General features: G+C 42.0%; 1 protein-coding gene across 2 annotated transcripts in view; it reads right to left on the bottom strand.

Moving 5' to 3' along the window:
- The window catches only part of NEURL1 (neuralized E3 ubiquitin protein ligase 1), a 406,160-nt gene extending 391,720 nt beyond the window's left edge, over positions 1 to 14,440 (bottom strand). For both annotated transcript variants that reach the window (XM_073546577.1, XM_073546579.1), the window contains exon 1: positions 13,958 to 14,440. In XM_073546577.1, coding sequence (XP_073402678.1) covers positions 13,958 to 14,048 — 91 coding nt within the window. In that variant the 5' untranslated portion in view covers positions 14,049 to 14,440. The remainder of the gene's footprint in view (positions 1 to 13,957) is intronic.
- Between the last annotated feature and the right edge of the window lie 2,099 nt (positions 14,441 to 16,539).

Below are 16,539 nucleotides of genomic sequence, written 5' to 3'. Positions count from 1 at the left end.
GCAAGTTATTTGAATGAAATTTTACCACTAACATGAAGTACAATATGTCACGAGAAAACAATGTCAGAATCACCAGGATCCATGGAAGCGTTTCAGAGTTATTACCTCATAAAGGGACAGTGGTCAGAATTGTAAAAATTGGCCTGGTCATTAACGTGCAAACCACCCTTGGGGCTTAAGGGGTTAAATCATAATCATTTTTCTTCAAGTGCCTCCTTATTGTGCATCTTGAAACAGCCACATCGCTAGTTTTCAGAGAGTCCAGTATTTCAGCTGATGTTATTTGTGAGTTTTTATTTGCATCCGGAACAATTTTCCTGGCAGTTGTGGACAAAATTTTTGTTGGTCTATCTGGTTTTGTTTTTACAGAGCCCTTGGTTTTCCATTTGTTAATCACAGTATGAACGATTCTGACTGCTATTATCAATTCCTTGGATATCTTTTTGAATCCCTTTCCTGTTTTATACAGTTCAGCTAACTTTTCCTGTAGATCCGTATACAATTCTTTTGCTTTCCCCATGACTCACAATCCAGAAATGTCAATGGCTGGATGAAAGATGCAAGAGTCTGTCTGGATCCCAGAAACTCACTCAGGTTTTATGCACACACACTGATTACAAGCAAACAGGTCACAGGTGAGGATATTACCTTTAGTAGCATTTCAAACCCATTTGTGTCAACTTCTGAGCATGTTATTAGGCCAAAATCACAACGGTATGTGAACTTTTGATCAGGGTCATTTGGATGTTTTGGGTTGTCATTATGATTTAAAAAGAGAAAACACAGTGATTTGACAATAAATGGCTTCACCCAACCACTAACCATGAGCGGAGAAATAGTTTTGGTGTTATCATTCATATTCTCTACAAAAAGGCCAAGAAACCAAAAATTCTGCCGGGGTATGTAAACGTTTGAGCACAAATGTAGATAGATAGATAGATAGAAAGATAGATAGATAGATAGATGGATAGATAGATAGATGGATAGACAGATTTCACACAAAACCCCAACAATTCTCTGGACAAAATTGTTGACACCCACAACTTGAACATGCAATCGATCACTTCCTATAACCATCAACAAGCTTCTTAAGCTTTTCAACTGGAATTTTGGATCACTTTTCTTTTGCAAACTGCTCCAGGTCTCTCATATTTGAAGAGTGCTTCTGCCATAGCATTTCATTTCATTCAAATGTCAACTGATAGTTTGCGCTGACACTGATGTGCCCTGAGCCTGCAGGACAGTTTGAATTCCTTTGGAATTGGGTTGGGGCTGCTTATCCACCATCCGGACCATCCTACATTGCAACCTTTCATCATTTTTCTCTCACGTTCACGTCCAGGGAGATTAGCTACACCGCCATGAGTTGTTAACATCTTTATTATGTTGTGAATCATTGACAAAGGAACATCAAGATCTCTGGAGATGGACTTGTAACCTTGATATTTTTTAACAATTTTGTGTGGTGCTAATCACTACTGATGGACAGACCGTGAGGCAGAAAAGTCAAAAGTTCTAAGGTCAATACCAAGAAAGTATGTAGATAACCAAGAGAATAGACAAAGGCGTAAGTCAGGTCACAGTCCAGGGTCAATAACAAGAGATAGCTGATAAAAGCCAAAGGACAAGACAAAGGGGGTAGTCATAACATAGAATCATAGAATCATAGAATCATAGAGTTGGAAGGGACCTCCTGGGCCATCTGGTCCAACCCCCTGCTCAAAGCAGGATTCGCTAAATCATCCCAGTCAGATGTCTGTCCAGCCTCTGTTTGAAGACTTCCATTGGAGGAGAACTCACCACTTCTCGTGGCAGCCTGTTCCACTCATTGATCACTCTAACTGTCAAAAAGTTTTTTCTAATATCTAATCTGTGTCTCCTCCCATTCAGTTTCATCCCATTGCTTCTAGTCTTTCCTTGTGCAAATGAGAATAAAGTTGATCCTTCTACAATGTGACAGCCCTTTAGATATTTGTAGACAGCTATTAAGTCTCCATAATCCAGAGGGTCAGGTAGCACAAGATCAGAACTCAGAACAGAATCAGGCTAACACCAGGAAGCACAAACTACGTCTGGCAGGCATCAGGGGCAGCTCAGTTAAGTAGCTGGGCAATCTCCAGAACACGGAACACCTGGAGAAATTCCCACAAATCCCAGTCATACTGGACAGCTCAAACAAAGCATTGACAGCTCAACAAGCCCATCACAGGTCTGGACAGCCAAGCTGTCAATTAAAACTTCAACAACTCAGCAAGACACAATTTTCATAGGACAACATAGCAATCACTCACTGAGTAGAGGAATCGTGATATTTTGGTTCCCAAGTCCTCAGACAGTTCTCTTCTCCTCTTTCTGTTATTCATGCTTAGTGTGTCACACACAGACACACAATGCAGAGATTGAGTAAACTTCTCCCCTATTTATATGGTTTCAGGTGTGATTTTCGCATTGCTCACACTTGTTACTTGCCACAGGTGAGTTTGAACGAGCATCACATGCTTGAATCAAAAAGTTCTTTACCTACGATTTTGGAAAGGTGCCAACAATTTTGTCCTGCCCATTTTTGAAGGTTTTGTGTGAAATTATGTCCAATTTGCCTTTTTTTACTCAATTTTTTGGTGTTGTTCCAATACACACAAAGGAAATAAACGTGTACAATAAAACGTGTAATTGCAATAATTTTCTGGGAGACTGGCCGACACCTCTCCCGACCCGAGCGTGATAGTTGCATAGGAATACATGAAGCTGTCACATTCGGGTCAGGAGAGCCGCCAGCCAGTGTGACTGCACCCTTTGATAGATAGATGAAATAGTAAAATTTGGACACGTAGGCAGCACTTCAAATGACTCAAATGCAAAATAATAGTTATGTATTTTCCCATGTACAAAAAATCAATGTTTCAGCTCAAAAGTAGTGGAGCCTTGTTTTAAATAGATAGATTGCTAGATTCATGAGAAGATAGATAGACAGACAGATACTGTAGATCTACTTCAGAAGACAGTTATATCTAGGGATTTACTAGTAGAACATGTGTTGCACTGACAAAATTATATGTTCTTGGTAGAGTTGGTGCAAATCGATTCATAGGACTTGACATTGGTATTGTCGATGTTCAGGTGGGGTATCTTACATACCTCATAACGCGCCATGCACCATCCATCCCCTAAAACCCCAGTGCCCCCTTTTCTGAATAAAGACACTAACACCAAATATTGGATAATATTGGCCACAGCAGCCTTTATTATAAAACAAACAAATATTAACATTAACTAAATAAAAGTAAATAAATAACCTGGGATGGGCCCTTGAAGCTCAAAAATCTGGTTATTAACCATACTGAAAACTGTGGACAAAAACAGACCATAACTTACTCCCAGCCGTTACCCAACTGGCTCGGGAGCACCAAATAAACCCCGAAGGGTAACAATGTCCATTGAACCCCGAGGATCCGGCCAAACATAGCCAAAATCCCCCCAAAATCACCAGACCAGAGAACCAAAATATAACACCAACTGAGGAATCCATATACCCACGGACCCCCAGACCAATTTAGCACCAACTTCAAGAAACCCCCAACCGCCACAACGAGGGTATTTGACTACCCCAAATGCCTGAGACCCCCCCATACCTGACCGCTATGGCCCTCTCGTCTGCAGGCCGAGTGCCCACAGATCGATGCCCACAGTTTTCAAATGCACCCCATCTTCCAGCAAAAAATCCTCAATCCCTTCCTCCAACTCAAAATGCCACACAGCCACACCTCCATTCCTTAGGATAAAACTAGACACCGCCCGATTCACCTTAATTCTCGACTTATTAATCCTTTCAACAGATCTAGCATGACACCAGCATTTTCTTGAAACAATATCCGACCATACTACTGTCATACCACGAAACCATAACCATAACCGTAGCAAGTCATGTAATGTCCCTTACTAATTCACGAAAAGGGTGAACCCCTAAGGCTAGGTTCACATAGTGATAGTGCAGTCCGTTCAACGCATGCGTTAAATGGACTGCGCTAACGCTACTTCTTTTGTGGATCGAGATGGAGAATCTGCGCTATTAGTGACGGACCCTCGAACGCTGCAGACCGCATCCGAGGGTCCGTCACAGCATGACAGCACATCGCTAACGCATGCCGATTTTAACATGTGTTAGCGATGCGCCACATTATGGCTAATTGCACAACGCTAATTGCAGAAGCACTCGTATTACCGGAGGTGAAGATGCCGTCAAACTATTGATTGCGCACACAACACCCATATTATCACAATTGAAGCGGACCCTCCTGTTTTGAAAATCAGCTTTCCATAGAGGCACAGCCACCAGAATGGGAAAAATCTCCAATAACGTTAAATTCCTCACCAGACCCAGTGCAAACCATTCCTCGGGCCACCTAGTCGCATACCACTGACCTGTAAAATAAGCCCCGAAACCGATACCACCAGAAGCATTCGTAAACAATTCCAATTCCACATTGCCAACCACCTCCTCCATGAGCAAAGAACGGCCATTGTAATCCTCCAAAAAACGATCCCAAACTTCCAAACCAGCCTTGTGTTCGCCAGACAAACGAACAAAATGATGCGGAGCCCGCACCCCACTTGTGGCACTAGCTAACCTCCGTGAAAAAACTCTCCCCATCGGGATGACACAGCAAGCAAAATTCAGCTTACCAAGAAGCGTTTGAACATCTTGTAACAGAAGATTTTATAAACGCCTCAACCTCGCAACTTCTTCCCGTAACGCAACCACCTTCTCTTCCGGTAACCTAAACTCCCAATTGACCGAGTCAATCACAATGCCCAGGAGAAAAAGGCTCGTACAGGGCCCTTCCGTTTTGCTCGGAGCCAGTGGCACACCAAAAGGCTCCGCTACCCAAAAAACTATCTTCAAAATTACCTCGCAGCATCTGGACTTACCAGGTCCGACGCACAAAAAATCATCTAAGTAATGGATCAGGGAATCAAAACCTAACACATCCCACTGAACAACCCACTCAATGAAGGAACTGAAAGCCTCAAAAAATGCACAAGACAAAGATCAACCCATTGGTAAACATCTATCAACAAAAAACCCCCTTTCCAAAAACAACCCAACAACTTCACACTCTCGCGATGAACCGGTAGTAACCAAAAACAGACTCAATATTGGATTTCGCCAAGAGTGCCCCCCTACCACAACATCGCACCCAACGTGCCACCTCATCAAAAGACTTATAAACCATGGAACTTATTCGGCTCCTTCTTCAGCACAACACCCAAGGGCGAAACATCCAAATCTACCAATAGAGGAACTGGAAAAGGTCCGGACATCCTACCCAAAGCAACTTCTTTACACAATTTTTCCGTAACAATTTCAGTGTATTGCTCAGCCGACTTAAGATTCCTTAGAGTTTGTGATATTTCAAATGGAGGGGCAGGGATCCTAAAACTATCCCGAAAATCCGACAATAAAAGATCTGACCTACTCCTGCTCGAGAACCTATTTAGATAGGAGACCATCGCGTCCAGCTTCACTGGCATCACCCCCTTTGGAATTACTAGATTCTGGCTTTGATTTATTCTTTTTGAAACATCTTGCGGCGCCATGAGAGAAACCATTGCAGTGCGAGCACATGTGCTTGAACTTGCATGTGGAACCAAATTTACACTGGCCTTCGTTAAATTTCCTGCATAAACTGTGTTTCTGGACTCATGACTGACCCCTGACCCATTGTGCATTCCCTTGAGAGGTAGACTGGCCGGCAACCCCGCCCCCCGAAAGTAACGACCCAAACTAGTTGGCGCCATGAAACACAGTCACAAACCAATCGCCGGATGAATCGCCTTCCTCTCCCTGAACTGCTTATCATAGCATAGATTATACAGCCAGTGAGCAGGATTAGCACATTAGTGAGACCAACGGTGACCCACATAATTAGAAAAATCAGCTGATCAGATACATAGGACAATCGCAAAACGGGACAAAGATAATGAGGGAACCTCAAAAAACGCAACCAAGTAGTCCACAAATTACTGTAAAATTACAATTTATTAAGTTACCAGACAAATATTACAGGAAAAAAGGGGGAGGGTAGTGAATATAGAAAGTGCAATTAATCCACATCACATGAGATGTAACAAGCAGGTGGTGCCAGAACCAGTAATGACCTATGTCTCACATATATCATTAAATATTAGCAATCAATTAAATATATGTAACAAGTCAGCTAAATGTGCCGAGGAGGGAGAGGGAGGCGCAACCATCCAAATTTAAAAATATATTCTAATTATTAATATGGGGCAATGGACATAGTAAAGCCCATAGGTTTATCAATAGTGTTCATATGGTAATAATACCCCAATACATGGAAGGCAGCAGCAAACGGTTAATATCCAAGCATATCTATTACCTCCAATCAGCGGGAGACACAGGAGTATAGGCCAGGCACCCACCCCAACGCACGTTTCGGATCCTTAGATCCTTCCTCAGGGGGCATGTTACCGATGAACCCTGTCTGGCAAATTGATATGTACTAACTCTAGATCTCTAGATGAAACATATGATATGTGCGCTATTGTGCATTATAATATGGTTATGGCTATACTTTAACCATGGCTTCACAATTCTGGGTAAGAATTCTAACCGATTAGCTCAATATAACCAATATGGCATAAGAGAATGAATGTGGCAGGGATGTAATTGATGTCGGGCAATCCAGGCAATAACAGATGAGCTGTCTGTCATATATAAGCAGGTATCTGGTATAAAAATTTTGACAGCCTGTAGAAATAATATTCCTATCTGGCTTCACCATTACGTGGGAATGGATATTCATAAAAGACGATTAAACTGAGCTGGGAAAAAGATGATAAAATGAACTGGTGAGATCATCCTGCAGTTCCTATGACTCATACTCCAGGTTTCAAGAGTATAACTAACGAGTGACTACTAATAAATGACTGCTCGGCTGCATGTGTCAGAATATAAAAGACCGGGAACAAGAGGGACAGCGTGGGATAATCACTGGAGCGCCATTGACGCTGGTAAGGGTTGAGATCCTTCTCCCCATTCTTCTGGAGTGGAGTCAGTGAATAAGGATGCCTAGGATTGCAGCACTGAGTCACAAAATCAAGTAAAAAATCAATACCGACAATAAAGTAAAGTGGCAGAAAGCTTCATTGAGTAATATATAAATCATGCCACTATTCAGTTTCTCCAGGGTAATATCGAAATTCAGTAGTTAAAATTAAAGAATCTATAAAACATATCCGAGCGTAGAGGAAAAATATATTTATGGTAAGGAAAATCTACAGTGAAACTCTTACAGGAATTCTGATTTCACCTTTTGCAATGAGAGATATGCAGTAAAAATCCTCGCAAAAGTCAATTTCTGCTGTGGATCCAGAAAATCTCATATTCTTTTGCTGGTATTGTAATAAGTTATGATGAGCTATTGGACTGCAAAGGGCCCATATATTGTTCTTGCACAGGGCCCTCTTCTCTCTTTGTCCGCCAATGACCTGTTGGGTCTACAGTGCAAATCCATTCATAGGACCCAGTCCAGCAGCCAGATCAATAATGTATGGCCATGGGAAGGGAGACCTGAGAATAGCCTTGTATCTCCTGATATTGGTGGTTCTTGCCTTAATTATCCACAGGACGTGATGTTATCGTTGTGTTGTGACACACAGCAACATTGTGCCGGGCCGGCTAATCAAAAGACGAGCTGTGGATGCCAGAAGGTAGGAGGTGATTCTCAGGGGTCCCATCCCATGGCCAGAGATTAATGCTCGACTAGTCCAGGCAACCAATTTACACCAACTCTGGTTGGGATGTCTGGTGCTGCCTCCATAGCTCAAATTCATGTTCCTCAACCTAACCTCAGATAATTACATGACCATCACAAATTGGTTTAACATCAGGCTTCCCTAGGTTCCTGTCTGTGCAGAGGTGTGCTTCTGAACTGAGCATGCTGTTATCAGTGTTGGACTGGGGTGCCGAGGGTCCACCAATAACCAACTCCAGTCATCCAGCCAACAAATCAAGGCCACTTTATGTCAGTCTATGGCTGCTACATTATACTGGCAGCAGATCTTCAGGGCAGTGGTGAAATGTGAAAGAGCGATTTAAGATCTGGTTAAGAGTGGAAAGCTGAAGCTGACTTGAATTGCTGGTTTTGATTCGACACTCAGATCAAAATGGGACCTGTCTTCGATATATTCCGTGGACCACCCGTTCATGGGAAAAATTAGGACATGTGAATGGCCCCATAGACTATCACAGGTACGAGTGCGTGAAAATTGGGCGTCTGAATGAGGCCTTACATCTATGGACTATCTCCCTATTACTTTATGTATCAGATCTTTATATTCACGATGAAAGCTGTGGAGGTAAATTGAAGCTATTGTGTCTCATAGTGAATCTCTAAAAGAAGTTGCCAACGTGCATCACGCATCCAAGGAGAGCTTAATATGATCGCTGTCTCTTTATGCTGTGAAGTCGCCTACAGCAAAAGACATAATCTCTTCATTTTATTTTAATCATAAAAGAAATGATTTTTTTTGTATCCATCATTGTGACGTCCCACCTTGGAGCCATTATATAATTGCATCGTCAGCGATTCCATATAATACATCTAATATCAGAAGCCGTCCCTTTACTGTAGCACAGTACTGGGAAAATACAGTTCTCTGCAGCTATTGTACCCTGTGAGTGCCATAATGAGAATATAGATGTTACCTAAAATGAAAATAAAGGCTTACATAAAATAAAGTCCCTTAAAGAAGCACTCCTCCTCCTCCCATCAACGTTTTTATCCTCTTGCTATATTGCAGTCATCATATTATACTGACAATTGTTCATTTTGTCTTTTGACTCAGTTAATTCTTTCATTTTCCATTGATTAAAAACTAGGTGAACCCTTATGCGCTCTCTGTAGAAACAGGAAATCTTCTTTTTCCTGCATGAGTCATCATTAGAACTACAAAGTATTTACAGCGACATAGAATTGTAGTTCTAATGATGACTCATGCAGGGAAAAGAAACCTCAGTGATTGATTTTATGTAAGCACTCCTCTCGATCACAGAAGAAGCTGCTTTTGGAATATTAGATGCACATATTAGTATGGAAAAATATTGCTAAAAAAGTTTGAGCCTCTTATAGCCTGGAGGCAGCTTCATCATGATGGAGAGGAGCACTTACATAGCTTCCATACTAATTACTGCGAGAACTATGCAGCTGCACAGTTCTCTCTCTTCTCTTCCTGCCGGACACTGATCTGCTGAACTTGAATCTGCAGGTCTTGAAACGGCAGATAAGTCAGATTTCAACCTCATCAGTACTGTGTGATCTTACGCCATATACCAATATACTCTGTATGTCAACTAGTATTTAATAGAGCCATGAGACAGTAATTTCATTTTTTTCTATGTTAGCAAAAAGTACAGTAAAATAGAAGTGGAAGAATATGGATCTGACTACACAGAGTTTGCTGTCTGTTACCATGGAGACACTTAGGTCTGCATAGGAGCTGTAGATTTAAAAAAGTGACATTTTTATGTATTGCAGACATGATTTCTTTTTTATTTTTGGTGCTATGAAACAATAAGAAAATGTTGGTTGCCTAGGTGGCCATAGACTTTCATAGTTACGTGATTTAATTGCCTGTCAGGTGGTCGCTTACCAAACAAAGGCAAGCGCTGCAGACAGACAAAAGAGAGCGGGCAGCGGTGGAGAATCGGCGATGGACCCAGGGAGGGTAGTTTGTTTTTTAACTCTCGCAGCTTACAGCAGAAAGTTTATGAAAGGGGACGACCCCTTTAATGTCTGTTGATCTCCATTTCTTTTAATGGAAGCCGTTCCCCTTGACATTCGTGTTTTTCTATTCTGCCTCTAAACCTAAAGAAAGCTGTCAGATCTTATCAGCCTTGTTTATTTCCCATGTAAATGTAAAACCTCAGGCATTTTGCAGGCACCAGAAACTAAGCGGCGGACCGTGGCATAAAGGGAGACAGCTATGATCTAAGCTACTGCATGCTCAAAGTGAAGCTGTCACCAGGTTTATGCTGCCTGATCTCACTAGTGACAGAGACCCTGATTCCTGCACTTAGTCACTGACTGCATGTCTTATAGTGGTTTCCATAAATCCCCCCTTTATTAGATGGAGCACAAGCCAGCGCTAAGCCCCAGTATTTATGGGCTATGTCTTCCCCTGCCCTCCGGTGGCTGATTGACAGCTTTCTTCCTATACTGTACATAAAGGGCTGACCAGTCTTTTTTTTAAGGCCATGTTCAGACTGGTACACTGGATATATAGATCCCTGATATTTTAGTCTGCACAGCTCATGCCGTCAGATATTGCCCTATAAAAAGTGTTCAGCTCAACCTAAAATGGAATAATATGATATTGAAAGGATAAGAAAATGATCTCTAATATATTAAGATTACACGAATACCAATAGCATAATAGGGTGTCATTATTAGAAGAGTTCTCGTTAATGCATGGGGAACTTTAGTGCCGCTTTGCTGCCATCCTGGATTAGGCTATGAGCTGTGTTACAACATATGGGACAGAAAAAAATCTCTTGTGGATTTTGTTGCAGATCTGAAACAAAAAAATGAATGAGTTGCAATCAGATTTTGGTGCTTGAAATTCCCTAGAAAGAATTGACACCTTTAAAGGGATCGTCTGGGACTTTAACATTGATGGTCTTAGGATAGGTCATCAATGTCTGATTGGTGGGAGTGCGGCACCTGACAGTCCCGCTGATCAGCTATTCCTGGTGTCGGCAGTGACCGGAATTGCACAGCACAGCTCCGTTGACTGTATAGTGGCCGCAGCCGGGTACTGCACATCCACCCCCTATTCAAATCAAAGGATGATGGACGTGCAGTACCTGTCTGCGGCCACTGGGCTGTGCAGCTCCATAACTGAGCAATTCCAGCTCCTGCCGACATCGGGAACAGCTGATCAGCGGGGGGTGCCAGGTGTTGCACCCCCATCGATCAGACATTGATGACCTGTCCTAAGGATAGGCCATCAGTGTTAAAGTCCCGGATAACCTCTAAGTCTGCGTAGCTGGTCAGTTTCCACCCAGAAATAGTGCAGAGCGCTTAGATTAAATTTTTGAAATCTCGTCCACCTTATTGTTACTGTAATCCACTACAGATTTTCTCTCCGCATAATCAGGACAGAAAATCCGTAACGTGTGAACAAGCCCCTAGACAGTGGGCTGTAGTCAGGTCACAGACTGACAGAATCCCGAAAGCAAAACTCCGAGGTGCTACGCTTTTCCTCCATGACTCCTACTGAAAGTCCATGAATAAAGTGACCACTTGGTGTTTCCATCTCCCTTGTCAATGGGGTGTGTCCCGTACAATCTGATACTGTCAGCACTGATTGGACAGTATCATCGTATGCAGAGCAGAAAACCCAATGGTAACACCCATTTGTCAATTATTTCTAATTTTTTTGTTTGGAGGAATTAGCACAATGGAGAGATTTAAGAAAAGCTATCTTCTTATTATAAGGAATATAAATATCAATTATAGTTCACATTTCAGAACAGCCGACAGGTCTTTATTAAATAGTCGCCAAGACATCTGGATTTGACAGAAATGGTGTATTTCTTCTTTTCCCATTTCTGTACTCAGGATTGATGGGCTTCAGCTACGTATGAACACAATCCGGATCAATGCTTCGACTATGGAATGAAATGCTACAAACATAGAATTAGTTTTCCCTACACAGAAGAAAGTCATACATATTCCCCAAAACACCGCTCTGACATGGGATCCGACTTTTGGAAGGAATGTTCTGCTGGTAGGAAGCCTTCGGCTCCAGTGAAGCTTGACGTTGTGTAAATCCTGTCTTTCAGGATTTTTTATCGTGTGCGTTTATAATTCTGCGTACGATGAAGTCATTCTCCAGACTGTCATGAATTTATAAACAATCCTTCATACACATTTCATAGACCAAGTCATCATTATAAATCGCATTCAGAACAGAGCAATCCATCATGCACCGTGCCGTAGGATCCCGAGGGCATACGGCTCCGGCATGGCCCGTGACAATGCCATGTGCATAGACCTCTGCTGGTTTGGAGCCCTTGTCCTACAATGAAACTAGAACAAGTTCTGTTGGAAATTTTTGCAAAACTCTTATTTTTAAAAAAAATCCATGTGCCAGCCATAGTCAGATTTATGGAATAGTTTTGGCTGTGCGAACAAATCCAATGTCTATGTAAACTCTTTCAAGCTTGAAGACCATAACAGTGATAGATCCCCATTTTAGGTAATTAAAGGTTATTCCCATCTCCAACATTTACGGCTTATTCACAGAATACAAAATAAATGTCTGATAAATGCAGGTCCCATGTCTTCTGTATCGATCGGCTATTATTCAATATGGAGAGAAATGCATGTGCGACCACCAAGGCTGTGCCCATAAATGTCTGATATGAGAATACCCCAATAAGTCTCGAATCCCATAAATGATAGCGTGTTGGCAAATATTAATCACTAGTAGGGCTTGTGAAGACGGATGTATTTTCGGACTGAGTGTGATGTGACAAAATATCAGATCGCACTCGGATCACTCTTACACAGGGGCCGCACACATGTCCCATTTTTTTTCCATGGACTGAGCTGGTTCGAGAAAAAACTCACAGCATGCCCAAGTTTGATCCAACATTCGGATTGCACTCAGTCAGTGGAAACCATCAGACCGGATGACATCTGAGTGCAGCCTGATTTCCATAAGACAGAATGGAGAAATGGAGAGTATGATTAGCATAATTGACCCGATTCTCTCCAATGAGAGAACGTACGGTCGTGTGACCCTAGCCTTAGTTCCTCTCTATGGGAAGGATATAGATAACCAAGTGCTATATTTGGCTATCTAGGGCAAACCCATAGACAATGAATAAAGAGGAAGTTCACATGTGCAGCCAGCACTGCAATCCTATTGGGTCTTTTTCTCGATTGATCGTCCCAGCAGTTGAACCGCTACCAATCAGCAAGTCATCTTGTGTCCTGTGTATAGGTAGTCACTTGAAATGTATGGAAGAACCCTTTAAGGGTGTTATGACGTGCACTTTAACAGCCGCAAGTGGCTCACTTGCTTTTCCCACTGGAACCAAACATGCCATTTGTTTCAAGCTGCTGCAAATCCAGATGCGGCCCAGCAATTAGCATTAAATCGAGTGGGCTACCAGCGGCGGCTAACACACATGGCCCCCAATTAGGGGATATCAGGAGATTAATATTGATTAGAAAAATCAGTAGGAATGTGGTTCTGTTGACCACACGCCTTCAGCTTTAGCAATTATGTGCCTTGCTGTTATATAGAAGTCTGCCCTGTACCCTAGCACTATGATCACGCAAAACATTGTCATTTAAGAAGTGACGGTCTCACTCACATCAGGGTTCATGTTTATTGTTTTACACTTTATAAAATATACTAAATTCTAATTTTTATTTATTTATATAAAATTCAAGACAATTTCGACAAAAACCGTCTGACATATGATTGTATCAGTGGAGCTTCTTAAAAGTTTGATAAACCTGTGACTCCATGTAGAAAATAGAAAGTTTTGTATGCCCGTCTAATAAATATGGTAACATATGCATACGGGATTTATAAGAGATCCTTCCATATCATGAATAATCCACCGAAATCCAGCCCTATAATTAGACAAAGAAATGTATCCTGGGGAAGACAGGAGCTGCGGCTCTGACGGGAACATCTGTACAGGACACCTGTAGACTGCCATCTATGCCATCCAACAGTTGGAGATCATTAGGCCGTGAAAGGGTACAGCATGTGGAAGACATAAGATGTAGCAGAGCTGACTGTGTCACTAGTCACTGTGCTATCATGTGGTATAACATACGATTCCATCAATGCATTCCCCCCCCAAAAAAAAATGAAATCAGCATGAATCATTCTCATCAGACTTATGACCTACCTTTAAGGTGGTGCTGCTGATGGACCCTGTGGATTCTGGTCTGGCTTCCTCTGGGGAATGTAGGGATGCTGCTGGACAAACTATTACCCATGGCATCCAAATGCAGCCCAGGAGCTCAGAGAGGAAGGAACGTGCCCAAGGAAACGCAGATCTGCTGCTGACAATCTGTTTGTAGCTCCTTGTATCATCTAATATCTCCTTTTCTGCCACAGAGGGACTTGAGACCTCACTCCCCCTCCCCTTTGACTGTTATTGCTAGCTGCTGATTCCCTTCTGTGATTTGCTTTAGATTCTTCGTCTTTTTTTATACTTCAATGCCCCTCTTTAAAAGAACAGGGGGGGGACTTCTCCGCCATACCGCGTTCTCACCTATCAGCACTGCCTGCTACACTTGGCATCTCTTGCCGGCTACCTGGCATTGTCTGAGCTCCCTCTGAATAAAGAACAAGACATCATCTGGCCAATCCATAGTCGTATCCGCCCATCTCTGTGGGTTTCAAACTTTAAGCTTCCCAAATCCGTCTTCTCCATCATTGTGTAGTGTCAGGAGAGACCCTGGAAAGCGCCTGGAATCATCAAAAATTCTCATAGATATCTTACTTTAATTAAAGCCGCTCTGCAAGTGAAGCCTCGAGAAGGCGCAGAGATTTTCCTGCCATCCGAGTTCATTTTCCTATAATATTAGAATATTAGCACTGTATGCATCACCAGCTATACCATATTCCAAAATTCAATTAACCCTACAATTTCTCATCTCTGAGTTTTGGTTCCAAATGAAAAAAAAAAGCCTTACAATAATTTTCAAACAAAAATATCATGCCGAAACAAGGAGATCCGTTTATTATTTTGTCTGTCTCTGGATACACTGTAATATTCTCAAAATTGTTTAAAAAATGCTGCGGTATTTTTTTTTTCACATACACAGTACTTTGTATAAAGACTTTGGAGCATCATACATACTAATTCACTAGCAATATATTACATCCACACATTGTGAGCTCTTCATTAGGGGCAGCTGTGTCATGTGATCTCCTGTCTGGTCACTGTTTCCGTTCATGTCCTCACATGTAGACTTTTTTTTATTCTTACAGGTGCTTCTCACAAAATTAGAATATCATCAAAAAGTTAATTTATTTCAGTTCTTCAATACAAAAAGTGAAACTCATATATTATATAGACTCATTGCAAACACAGTGACCTAATTCAAGTGTTTATTTCTGTTATTATTGATGATTATGGCTTACAGCCACTGAAAACCCAGAAGTCATTATCTCACTAAATTAGAATAATTAGCAAAAAACATCTGCAAAGGCTTCCTAAGCGTTTAAAAAGGTCCCTTAGTCTGTTTCAGTAGGCTCCAAAATCATGGGGAAGACTGCTGACGTGACAGATGTCCAGAAGCCAGTCACTGACACACTCCACAAGGAGGGTAAGCCACAAAAGGTCATTGCTAAATAAGCTGGCTGTTCACAGAGTTCTGTATCCAAGCATATTAATGGAACGTTGAGTGGAAGGAAAAAGTGTGGTAGAAAAAGGTGCACAAGCAACCGGGATAACCGCAGCCTTGAAAGGATTAAGAAAAGGCCATTCAAAAATTTGGGGGAGATTCACAAGGAGTGGACTGCTGCTGGAGTCATTGCTGCAAGAGCCACCACACACAGACATATCCAGGACATGGGCTACAAGTGTTGCATTCCTTGTTTCAAGCCACTCATGACCAATAGACAACGCCAGAAGTGTCTTACCTGGGCCAAGGAGAAAAAGAACTGGACTGTTGCTCAGTCATCCAAGGTGTTGTTTTCAGATGAAAGTAAATTTTGCATTTCATTTGGAAATCAAGGTCCCAGAGTCTGGAGGAAGAGTGGAGAGGCCACAATCCAAGCTGCTTGAGGTCTTGTATGAAGTTTCCACAATCAGTGATGGCTTCGGGAGCCATGTCATCTGCTGGTGTAGGTCCACTGTGTTTTATCAAGACCAAAGTCAGTGCAGTCATCTACCAGGAAATTTTAGTGCACTTCATGCTTCCCTCTGCCGACAAGCTTTTGGAAGTTGGAAGTTTTATTCTCAAGCAGGACTTGACACCTGTCCACACTGCCAAAAGTACCAATACCTGGTTTACAAACAACAGTATCATTGTGATTGATTGGCCAGCAAACTCGTCTGACCTTAACCCAATAGAGAATCTATGAGGTATTGTCAAGAGGAAGATAAGAGACACCAGACCCAAAAATGCAGACGAGCTGAAGGCTGCTATCAAAGCAACCTCGGCTTCCATAACACCTCAGCAGTGCCATAGGCTGATCGCCTCCATGCCATGCCGCATTGATGCAGTAATTGATGCAAAAGGAGCCCTGACCAAGTATTGCGTGCATGTACTGAACATACATTTCAGTAGGCCAACATTTCGGATTTTAAAATCATTTTTCAAGCTGGTGTTATAAAGTATTCTAATTTACTGAGATAATGACTTTGTGGTTTTCATTGGCTGTAAGCCATGATCATCATTAACATTAACAGAAATAAACACATGAAACAGATCACTCTGTGTGTAATGAATATAATATACGAGTTTCACTTTTTGC

The sequence above is a fragment of the Dendrobates tinctorius genome, unplaced genomic scaffold, assembly GCF_039654945.1.
Source record: "Dendrobates tinctorius isolate UK_male_01 unplaced genomic scaffold, ASM3965494v1 ptg000149l, whole genome shotgun sequence".
NCBI classification, from domain to species: Eukaryota; Metazoa; Chordata; class Amphibia; order Anura; family Dendrobatidae; genus Dendrobates; species Dendrobates tinctorius.
This window is presented reverse-complemented; position numbering and strand designations above follow the sequence as displayed.